This window comes from Coregonus lavaretus (genome assembly GCF_964263955.1).
Source record: "Coregonus lavaretus genome assembly, chromosome: 6".
NCBI lineage: Eukaryota > Metazoa > Chordata > Actinopteri > Salmoniformes > Salmonidae > Coregonus > Coregonus lavaretus.
In genome coordinates, this window is record NC_139993.1 from 43,443,921 (window position 1) to 43,456,381 (window position 12,461).

Sequence of the window (12,461 nt, forward strand, 5' to 3'; positions counted from 1 at the left end):
CCATTACCTTCTGCTACCCGGTAGTGAAAGCCCTATACCTACATGCCACAGTTTTAATATACTTCTGTAAGCTGCGTGTTCATCTTCTGCTCTTTAGCCAAAGTAATTTGTGCTGTTGTCAAAAGTGATAAATGGGAAAGTGTGCTTGTGAGAAGTCCACTGAATTTTTATACGAAATTAAATTACTCATAGAGGGGGAAAATGCTCTGTCAACTAAACAGTATATACTGCGCCCCTCCATCCCACTATTTGTGTCCAGGGCTTACATCTTCACTGGCACTTCATCTTAATTTTTGCATCCAAGCAGCCTAATAAAAAAGTAATTGCCTGTACTGTATACCCCGAGGCCAACACATCTGGATGCTATCTGGGAACCTTTCTTTAAACAGAATTTTCAATCCTGCATCGCCTTCCTACCTGCGGAGAGCCCACATCCTCAACACAGAGAGGCTCCCGTTTGAACTCCCAAGGTGCAAAGTCACAGAAAGTGACTCTGAGGAGGGGAGAGAAGAGAGGGAGGAGAGGAAAGAGGAGAGAAGAGGACAGGAGAGGAGCAGAAAGGAGAGGAGAGGAGGGGAAGGGGACGAGAGAGGAAGAGGAGGGAGCTCTTCCGGGTTGCCTTTCATCTGCCGGTGTATTGATATAATTTATATTCACGCCCACACCCTGACCCTTTGTTCCTTAATTGGCTAGAATCTCAGACTGCAGAGGAAAGGAAATGTAAAGGATTCTTCATGAAAACCTCTGGGTGATTTTCCTCTCTGCACCAACCCTTCAACTGCTCTGTATACTTCTACTTTTAAAGTACAACCAGACTGTATACACTTACCAATATTTTTTCTAATTTGACATTTTTATGGATTTAGCCAAAGTCCTCAATAGTGGCTAACCAGATTCCTTGTTAAATGTGACCTCTGAGGTGCCTGGGCACTTTTAGCAGACGCTCTTATCCAGAGCAACTTACAGGAGCAATTCGGGTTAAGTGCCTTGCTCAAGGGCACATCGACATATTTTTCACCTAGTCGGCTCGGGGATTAGAACCAGCGACCTTTCAGTTACTGGCACAACGCTCTTAACCGCTAAGCTACCTGCCGCCCGATTTGGCTTTAATCCCCTCTGTTTTGGTTCTTGGGCCCAAAGTTTGATAGGGTGAAAGACATTTTAGCATGAACGTAAGAGCCCCGGACCCACAGCAAGACCTGAGAAGATAGAAATATAAGCATAGATAGAACCAAAGCATATAGCCTATAGCTGGCTTAAAGTATATGTTTTGTACATGTACTGTAGAAATCTGTGCAATAGTAAATTATGTGCTGATTCAGTATGTTAGAAGAACAAACATACTCCCTTCACTAAGCCCTCCTGGGGGTCTTGCACTCATGTTGGAGTCTTACAGTGTCACTACACACTCTCCCCGCTGCCCTTAAATGATTACAACTGTCAACAAAATGTCATTTTGTATAACCCACTTACCTGCTTCCAGTGTGTGTGTGTGTGTGTGTGTGTGTGTGTGTGTGTGTGTGTGTGTGTGTGTGTGTGTGTGTGTGTGTGTGTGTGTGTGTGTGTGTGTGTGTGTGTGTGTGTGTGTGTGTGTGTGTGTGTGTGTGTGTGTGTGTGTGTGTGCGTGCGTGCGTGCGTGTTGGCCAGTAAGATTGACATTCATTTCTCTACCTGGCTGAGGGACAGTGACATTAATGAAGATGAAACAAGTGTATACAGGAGGAGGAATATAAAATCACTTCTTTCTTCTTTTTTTTGTCACCTGGGTGATGAATTCTGTTTACTATCTTTTTGGAAGCCATTATGTTGTTTGTTGTTGTCCTCAGAGGGATAGGGAAGAATGACCTAAGGCCTGTGTCTGTCTTATTGTTTTACAGAGAGGAGGAAGATACAACTAACTATTGGAACCCACTCAACATACAAGACAGTAAACAATGTGTGTGGATACTTGAGAGGAAAGGCCAATCCAGGTAAATATATATATATTTTTAGTAGACAACTGAGTGCACAACAACCACACTAAATCCATAATGACTTTGAACATTATGCAATCATGTCGATATGGAAGTAGTTGCCTTATCTCAGCCACCTTTAATAACAAGAGGAAGTAATCTTGTAAGACTCACAGACTAAGCATGAACACTGGCACACTCCAAAGTATAATCTCCAAGATAACTGCTTATGTGATTAGTCCTCCCCGCTGTGCCCTCTTTGTTTCCTGAGGAGAGAACCAACTCAGGAAGTGTGTGTGGAGGAAAATGGAACGTCCAGGTGCTGAAACAGCTTTTTTGTCTGTTGTGTAAAACTGCTTCCTTAAAACAATGTCTGCCATCGCCATCCTGGCTGGCCCAGACGCAGGTCATTTAGCGGTTGGAAAAGGCCTTTAAATGACGGTCCTGCATTGGTGCCTTTAGGATGATTTCAGTAAAGTCCCTGGTGCAGAACAAGCCTTTAATCTCTTCCCTTCCCCAGAACGTGTCGTGCCAGGACATCTACCTGTCTAAATTACTGAGCAGATTTAGACATTGACCAGCTTCCATACTCATTTGCGTAGACTATCTAATTAACATTGAATAGTTTAAAGTAATTCCTCTAACTTTTCTTACACAAGGAAATTTGGTGTGAGGTTGGGTTTATTTAGGCTACATTGACATCTGATTTGCCTAATAAAAGACACCATCATTTCAACGTGTGGCTAGGTATACTATAACTCGTCCATGGTTGATTTGATCTTTGGAAGTTTAGAGGTAGTTACCATTAGCCCTGTCAATATGGTGCCAAATTCATGATATTAATAATACACTTTTACTTTTTGATATTGTCTTAAGTTTGACCCCATTTCAATGTTTACAACACTGGTTGAAATTAGATGAAAACAGTATTGGTTGATTACTTTTTTCAAATCCAATGTATTGCACGTCACAATACAAATTACGTTGAAACAACGTTGATTCAACCAGTGTGTGCCCAGTGTGATGCCTGTTTTATTCTGTTTGTGTTATTGGTCTCCAACACTTTGACTTTTTACTCATCCGTCTTTCACAACCCTTGTCGGCTTTCAAATGCTCCCCACCTACACTCTTCTTACCCAAGAAGGATATAATAGACTATATCTTGCTAGCTCTCCTACACAAGATCCTGGAAACATTTTAGTTGTTTTTCAAACCTCTTCTGCCTCTCAAACTAAATCAAGTCCAAATAAAGAACTCCATTACAACAACAACTCCTCTTTGTGTAAAACCTTGCCGCGAGCAATCTCTTTTATTCACACACACACGTTTTTGTCTTTGCTAAACAGACAGTCAGACAGAGTCTCAACCCTTGTGTGTGTGTGTGTGTTCTGTCCTCTGGGTGTGTCCCTCTCCTCTGTCTGTGCACAGATCGATACGTGCTGGTGGGCAGTCGCCATGACAGCTGGCATAAAGGGACAGCAGCTGATTGGCGCGGCGGCTCTGCCATGATGACTCAGATCATCACCTCGGTGACCAAGCAGGCCCGGAGAGGCTGGGAGCCCGACCGCACCACTGTCTTCTGCTCATGGGGGGGATCAGCGCTCGGCAACATCGGCTCCTTTGAGTGGGGAGAGGTAAACCTGCATGAATCCCTTGTCCCTCCTCTGTGTGAACCCGAGTCTTAGCATGGAATTACCCTATAGCGCTTATATACTGTACCTGCTAAAAGTACTGTATACACATGTGTTTCAGTGTGTTTATGTACTCTATACATGTGTATCAGTGTGTTTATGTACTTTATACACATGTGGATCAGTGTGTACCAAAGAAGTGCTGTATGTGTTTTTCCCTGGTGAAGCAACATTATCTGGTTTAATAGGAGGTCAAAGGTACTGTATTTACTCACACTGTGTTCACTTCAGCTCTGCACCACAAGAGAAAAACAGGGCTTTCTGTCAGCCCTTAAGGCTTCAAGCAATGGAAAATAAAAAAAATAACACAAAAACAGCTCTTGACTCTCATACGTCTTCAACAAACCATGTTGGAGATTCTAAGGGAAAGATTGGAAGGCAGTAGCTGCAGCCAAGCATTAATAACATTATCCTGGCAGTTAGTATGTCTCAGAGTGCAATGAGGACTATTGAGTTTAAAATTCAAAGTCAAGTACTAGATATAGCAAGATTACTAGAAAAACGTTGCCACAGGCGTTTTCTATAATAATTCTGTGGAGTACCATCTCAACCAATGTGTAGGCTATGATGTGCTATTTCCTGTTTGCTTCAATGTACAGTTTATCCGGAAGGGTACCAATGTCAGACATAATGTGTATCAAAACAATTAGTTTGTCATTTGCTATTCTGTACACATTCACGGCCTTGATTTTCCTAGGAAATGTGAAGACCTTGATGAGGATTCAGATGCTGCACAGATCCTAGTGATGTATTGTATTGTATTCCAGAGCTGAATCAGCATGTTGTGTTGTGTTGTTGCAGGAGAACCGGGTGGTGCTGCAGAGCAGGGTTGTAGCCTACGTCAGCCTCCACAGTCCTGTCAGGGGGACGGAGACCCTGCGCTCCACTGCCTCTCCCTCACTGCTCCAACTCACCTCAGACATCCAGAAGGTACAATGTTATTCTATCCCTCCACATTCTCTCCTTTATACTGACCAATCGGTATAATTTTTTATATCCTATCTTTTACATAGGTGACTAAAAAATAGACAGTTACCACATATTATTCTCTTTGAGGACTTGAGGAATCCTCACAGAAAAGTAGAGATGATCGGTCAAGCGGTCAAAGTCCATTGCTTCAACCTGAGACACCTTGCAAATTACTGTATTTTAGATTTTGTTTTTTTCTCTCTGGGGAATGATTCCTCTATCTGCTGGTTGCTACCCTGAATAATTGTACATTGTGATGGAGGAGTGTTGAAAAGGCTAACTTATTTAAACATTGCCAGTATTCCCTTGTTCTTGGTTAGGGAAGCTACATGGGGGTGAGAGGGTGGACTCTCATGGCAGAATGCTCCATTATTTCTCCTCTTGCCATAATCCTGTTAATGAACCTAAATGCCAGTCCACTTGTGACATTTGAGGAGTAATAAAAGCGAGCAGACCTGCCATGGCAGCATAGAGCTTAATCACACAGAAGGGTATAGCTCACAGAGAGAGGAAATGACCTCTACTCTACACACAGCAATATATTTATTTTTCTTCCTTAAATTTGTGTATGAAGCCAGGTAAAAAGAAAAACATAGTTATTTTACAATTAAGCCAGGTTTTCAAAGTGATTTATGTCCCAGATAGGCTACTGTAACTTTTTTGTGGACCGTTGACTGTGCTTTTGTTTTTGGTCTTACACTCTCCTGATTATTACTTTGTTTTTTCCCTCTGGCATCAGCAAAAGCAACTAGACAGTTTATTCATTTTTCACTCCTTCATACAGACAACTACCTGTATAATGTGTTACTATTGTCATCTGCTCCTTCAGAACATTTTAATGACTTATGGTAGCAGTAGACAATCAGAGCAAGGGAATATAACTGTCAATATTAGCATGCTAATTGAAAGAAATCCCATCAAAACAATGCTGCCAGGTCGTCTCTATATGGCTGGCGTTTGCTAATTGCCATTGACTCATTAGAGGGTACAATTCCAAGGATGGAGTAAGTGAAAGGTGTCTGTTCATTGTGCATAGTGAAATATGTAACATCAGCTTCAACAGCAATAGTTAACAGCAAAACTAGGATTTGTGAAACTACAAACTAGTGTTTCTTCTCCATCATTTGTGTAATGTGTTCATGGGAAGAGCTGCTAAACTCCAGTGTGGTTTGGTTGCTCATCATGCCACACACATGCATCCTCGTGCTCCGTGTCTCTTTGTCCTTATTGCTCATTCCGTTGCAGCCGAGTCTGTGAATAGCTCCAATCACACTATTCATCTTTTCAAGTAGCACTCTGAGGCACCAGGTAGGCTCACCGGTCTCTATATTTTGAGACACATAATAAATCATGTTTTTGCTTGCGCGGTAACACTTTCTACTTATCTTACTTTGCAGCTGTCTTCAAAGCAGAGATGCCACAGTGTTGATGTGTTTGGAATGGGTGCTTTGGAACCAATTATAATACAACAGATACTTCTTTGGGGATTACAGAGCCAAGCATACAAAATAAATTGGGAGACTTTCATCATTTAATTGGGCATTGTTGTAGCGATGTGTGTGTTTTTCGTTCTATAAATTTTAAACTGAAGCTTCGCAGCGGATTGGCCGTTGCTGGAATGAAATAGGAGCAGTGTCACCCTCATCAAATATTCCTTCAAAGTAGAATCATCCACCAACCATTTCTGGAAATCTCCAGAGTTGAGTTTTACGTATGGGGACAGGTGTTTGTTGTGGGACATTTAATCCACCATTTGCAGTGTGTGTTTAAAATGACCATATATTGGGTCATTCGGATATAACCAAATGTTTCCCATGGAGTCCACAAGGCTGTTTGTTCTTCAGTGCCGTGGATCTCCCACAGGAACCCAGTTACTTTTATCTGTTGCTGTGATTGTGCTCTGTGGACACTGGGGCAACGCAATAAATGTGCCCGTCTCGGCATGCTGTCTGTCTGATTCTAGATTCCTTTCGAAGATAGGCTGCGCTAAACCCTGTTAAGCCTTAATAATCCACTTTAAAGTTCCCATCTATTGCATTTTACCAGGGAACAAGAGATTGTCTGAATTGATTCACTGTATGTTGTGGCCAGTGAGTGCTCAACCTTATCCATGAACAAACAAGCCGGGAATGATTAGATCACAAAGATTTTTGTGCCAGAGCTGATCTTATCGAAATATGGTTGCCATAAAAGTCTCTCCCTGCTGGGGTTCAGGAATAGACCACAGTGGCATAAATAATTTCAATTACAATTGACAAGTAAATCCATGAACCATTATTCGTAAATGTCGCCTGAAATATACATAGATATACTGATGCATGCATTTTTATATTTAGTGGCAGGGACACCAAGTTTCACTACTGAGTAGAGCTGCACCTTATGATTCAAATGACTATCTCTCTCTCTCTCTCTCTCTCTCTCTCTCTCTCTCTCCCCCTCTCTCTCTCTCTCTCTCTCTCTCTCTCTCTCTCTCTCTCTCTCTCTCTCTCTCTCTCTCTCTCTCTCTCTCTCTCTCTCTCTCTCTCTCTCTCTCTCTCTCTCTCTCTCTCTCTCTCTGTCTCTGTCTCTGTCTCTCTCACTCTCTCTAGGCTGTACATAAGTGACCTATATAGACCTTGACAGTCTGATAGTATTCTGATGGAAAATCCATTTAGAAAAGCAGTCTAACTTGTAATCCTTTCAGAGAAGTCGCTTCTGATTAAAACAGGTGTAGCAGTACACAAGCTTTCAAAATGTGTTTGTCAATGCAGAACTCAGCTGTGGGGATTCATATTGGAAATAGTTCATAGATGTTGGGCTGTTAGATCCATTCTGCACTCCTACTAGTTCAATCTGTCCGGAGAGAAATTACACTATTGCCCATATGAGTATTATCTACACAAGATATCTCTCAAATTCACTCTGCTTAACTTAATAGCCTTGACATAGGATGTATAGATTGCAGAACATAGAAACTGCAAGGAAGAGTGATCCATTTGTTTGTTTTGCATACATCTGTCTTGAAATGTGGAAAAGCTCATAGTAAATAATTTGGATGTGTCTGTGAGTTTATAGCCATGGTATCAGTGTTGTGGTTTAGAATCAGTATGTGTCTGAATTACAGCAGTGCTGTGAAGGAAAACCTTGTTCAGGAAACTCATGAATTCCAAATACCAAACAGAGAGCATCATATTCTATAATTAGCATAATAATCTTTGTATCACCGTCAATGGGTGTATTTTTATTAATCTAGGCTATTTCACATCTGCTGCAAATCCTAAACACAGTACTGCAAATGCTAATATCTGTCATGAGTGGAGAATGAACACGGTTATTTCTCTCCCACAACATTATTTATGGACCAGGGCTCGTATTCATAAAGCCTCTCAGAGTAGGAGTGCTGATCTAGGATCAGGTATCCACTGTCCATGTAATGTAATCTTATTCATTATTATCTAAAAGATAAAACAGATCCTAGATCAGCAGTCCTACTCTGAGAAGTTTTATGAATACGGACTTGAATACCAATACTCAATACTATGCTTTTACAGTAGCCTACTTTATCTATGGAAATAGCAGGCTCATTGTTATACTGTAAGGAAACTCAGGCACTGGCAAGTCATTGTACAATTCCAGAAGAACAAGCAGCCTTAATTATCACTATTAAAAGCCCAATTACTCATAATGGATTTAATACATTTTCATTCAGGAATGCTCTCCCTTCTTTAGTCATGCATGCTATTGCAAAGATTAGTGTGTTTTGAGGGATTTTATTGATCATTACACCTTGAATTGAGTGCATTTTATAAACATGGTAGCCCTTTACACTCGTACCCCGTATACTGGTTGAAAATGGCGGATTTGGCTGTACAGTAACATGCTATAAATGATGCCAGAGCTCTGGCTCTGTGCTTCACAGCGCTTTATGGATTTTGACTGACAGCCGTTCTGAACATGAACAACTTGCACGACAAGAAGTCGCCCCCATCCCTCCCACTAATTGAGCAACTTTTGCAAATTGTTGGTTGTATGATTGAGGGAAATGCTGTAAATTAAGAGGATACATTTTGAAAGATGAGACGTTGAGGATTATAAAAAATACCACTTTGATGTCATACAAGCAAGCCAAACAACCGTGCGTCCAAATGTACACTCACATTTCCATATCATAAAACTCATGTCATATACACTGAGTGTACAAAACATTACATAGACTGACATAGACTGACCAGGTGAATCCAGGTGAAAACTATGATCACTTGTTAAATCCACTTCAATCAGTGTAGATGAAGGGGAGGAGAAAGGTTAAATAAGGATTTTTAAGCCTTGAGACAATTGAGACATATATTGTGTATGTGTGCTATTTAGAGGGTGAATGGGCAAGACAAAATATTTAAGTTCCTTTGAACTGGGCATGGTAGTAGGTGCCAGGCGCACCAGTTTGTGTCAAGAACAGCAGCGCTGCTTGGTTTTTCACGCTCAACAGTTTCCTGTGTGTATCAAGAATGGTCCACCTCCCAAAGGACATCCAGCCAACTTGACACAACTGTGGGAAGCATTGGAGTCAACATGGGCCAGCATCCCTGTGGATCGCTTTCGACACCTTGTAGAGTCCATGCCCCTACTAATTGAGGCTGTTCTGAGGGCAAAAGGGGTAGGTGCAACTCAATATTAGGAAGGTGTTCCTAATGTTTGGTATACTCAGTGTACAGCGTCAACGTTTATGATCATTATGTTTGATGTACAGTTACAAGATGACATGGCGTCATACCCTAGATTGTTCTGAATAGAATAAGCCTATGTTTGTCTATTATGAAGAAAATTAGCCGCGGCACACAGACCTGAATGCACTCATGACTTCATTCTATGCACACCAAAATTATGATCTGCTTGTGAAAGCCTAACACTGTAATATCTTATTTTATAACTTAGCTCATGTTGGCAATAGAACAGGCTTTCAAATGATGCCCTCCTGATCCAGATTGCGATTTACAATGGACTGTTTTTGGATTGCGTAAACAGCAACAGTAATTGTGTGATGGTGGGGATGCAGGGTTTTGTTCCAAATAAAACAACTACAAGTGTAATTGCTCTAGTTCCTAAACAACACAGCTAGGAGAGCTCAAAAAAAGCACCTTATATTTGAAGGCTCTTTCCTTGAGTCATAAAAGTGCATTGAAATTACTAAGGAATTGTGCACACTATGGAGAGGTGTGTGGCCACTTGGAGACACCAGTTAGTCCTCTCACTCAAACCCTTGTCATTTTTGTCCTGTGTCGCACCTACCACATATTTTCCAGGAATATTCTTATCATGTTACTGAATGTATCCAGAGTACTTTCTGATTTCGTATTCAACAAATGTGGCGAAAAGTACAGTAAATGTAAAATGCACATAAAATCAACAGTGTAATGTTTGGATTCAGTCTTGTGTTAGGTGAACCGTTGTGTCCTCACCTTTGGTCTAATAATTTTCTCATAATCTTCAAACTGTTCCCTTTCAATTCCTACCATGGTTATGCATTTCACATTTCTTCTGTAAGAAACATTTTAATTTAGCCCTATCCATATAGGCCAATTCCCATGAGTGTAAAGGGTTAATTATTGTATCTAGTACTGTAGCGTACTATGAGAAGCTCTAATTCCCCCTGACTTTGTAATTTTTTCCTAGCTATTTTCTCAGCTTCTCTAACCGGAGGGCCTGGATGTTGCAGAATAGATTTGGAGGTGTTTGAGCAGACCCTGATTACAATTGACTCAATTTGCCAGTGTACTGTCACACTGCACATAGTGTACTGTCACACAGCACAGACAGGGGCACCCCAGGGATGTTCACAAACAGGGAGTCATGTGACCACGTCTGTCTGCTGGGGTGGAAGTGTTCTGGAACTGTCTGTTCTCTCTGCTTGTAGGAGGCTGTCAGTCACTCAGTTATGACATCAACGCTGAAGCTGATGACACAGCATAATGGGAGGATCTCAATTGCATACTCCTCGCATCCTCTCTCCTCGCCTCCTTCTTAAAACCCATTGGATGAGAGAGCCATAGGTCCCTCCCTTCTGACCTTCTCCTCCAATGGGTTTTGAGAAGGAGGAGAGAGGAAACGAGGAGTATGCAATTGAGATTCTCCCAATCTCATCCTCCTCCTCACTCCTACACGTTATACTGTAGTGTAGAGTAGACTATGTTTCACTTGGACTCTGGAGAGATAGTGCTTCTTCATTGCACAGCCTGTGACTCAGCAATTATTAGCCATTAAAGAAAGGCATAATATCTGAGAATGGATTTCTGCTTGACATCGCTTTAATGATTCCAATTCCAATCTCATTCCATTTAATCTCAATACCTTTGTGGCTCGACGTCCATAGACGAATGTCTTTCATTTACCCTTATTGCGAAGAAAACCCCTAGTTGAGAGAGTCAAGTGCGTTCTGTTCTTCTCCATCCTATTCTATTCCCCTCATCAGGCATTCACATCTATTTATATCAATCACATTCTCACAAACACACACAGGCAGCTGCCTACTGAGCTATTCTTCACAGACAAGAATAGGGTGCAGCGAGCGATCATAGTTCAGTTTCTCCATACAAGATGAATCACACGTGGAGTGTTCTGCCTGGAGATTTAATGGTTTACCCCAGTATTTATTAAAATATTTAGTCAGCCACCAATTGTGCAAGTTCTCCCACTTAAAAAGAGAGAGGCCTGTAATCTTCATCATAGGTACACGTCAACTATGACAGACAAATTGAGAAAGAAAAACCCAGATAATCACATTGTAGGATTTTTAATGAATTTATTTGCAAATTATGGTGGAAAATAAGTATATGGTCACCTACAAACAAGCAAGATTTCTGGCTCTCACAGACCTGTAACTTCTTCTTTAAGAGGCTCCTCTGTCCTCCACTCGTTACCTGTATTAATGGCACCTGTTTGAACTTGTTATCAGTATAAAAGACACCTGTCCACAACCTCAAACAGTCACACTCCAAACTCCACTATGGCCAAGACCAAAGAGCTGTCAAAGGACACCAGAAACAAAATTGTAGACCTGCACCAGGCTGGGAAGACTGAATCTGCAATAGGTAAGCAGCTTGGTTTTAAGAAATCAACTGTGGGAGCAATTATTAGGAAATGGAAGACATACAAGACCACTGATAATCTCCCTCGATCTGGGGCTCCACGCAAGATCTCACCCCGTGGGGTCAAAATGATCACAAGAACGGTGAGCAAAAATCCCAGAACCACACGGGGGGACCTAGTGAATGACCTGCAGAGAGCTGGGACCAAAGTAACAAAGCCTTCCATCAGTAACACACTACACCGCTAGGGACTCAAATCCTGCAGTGGAAGACGTGTCCCCCTGCTTAAGCCAGCACATGTCCAGGCCCGTCTGAAGTTTGCTAGAGTGCATTTGGATGATCCAGAAGAGGATTGGGAGAATGTCATATGGTCAGATGAAACCAAAATATAACTTTTTGGTAAAAACTCAACTTGTCGTGTTTGGAGGACAAAGAATGCTGAGTTGCATCCAAAGAACACCATACCTACTGTGAAGCATGGGGGTGGAAACATCATGCTTTGGGGCTGTTTTTCTGCAAAGGGACCAGGACGACTGATCCGTGTAAAGGAAAGAATGAATGGGGCCATGTATCGTGAGATTTTGAGTGAAAACCAGCAAGGGCATTGAAGATGAAACGTGGCTGGGTCTTTCAGCATGACAATGATCCCAAACACACCGCCCGGGCAACGAAGGAGTGGCTTCGTAAGAAGCATTTCAAGGTCCTGGAGTGGCCTAGCCAGTCTCCAGATCTCAACCCCATAGAAAATCTTTGGAGGGAGTTGAAAGTCCGTGTTGCCCAGCGACAGC

General features: G+C 41.8%; 1 protein-coding gene across 1 annotated transcript in view; it reads left to right on the forward strand.

The window, feature by feature from the left end:
• naaladl2 (N-acetylated alpha-linked acidic dipeptidase like 2) overlaps positions 1 to 12,461 on the forward strand; it is a gene marked incomplete at its 3' end in the record, with an annotated part of 270,856 nt that overhangs the window by 177,964 nt on the left and 80,431 nt on the right. Inside the window, exons 7-9 of the mRNA XM_084163867.1 lie at positions 1,878 to 1,970; positions 3,381 to 3,586; positions 4,445 to 4,573. Coding sequence (XP_084019993.1) covers positions 1,878 to 1,970; positions 3,381 to 3,586; positions 4,445 to 4,573 — 428 coding nt within the window. The remainder of the gene's footprint in view (positions 1 to 1,877; positions 1,971 to 3,380; positions 3,587 to 4,444; positions 4,574 to 12,461) is intronic.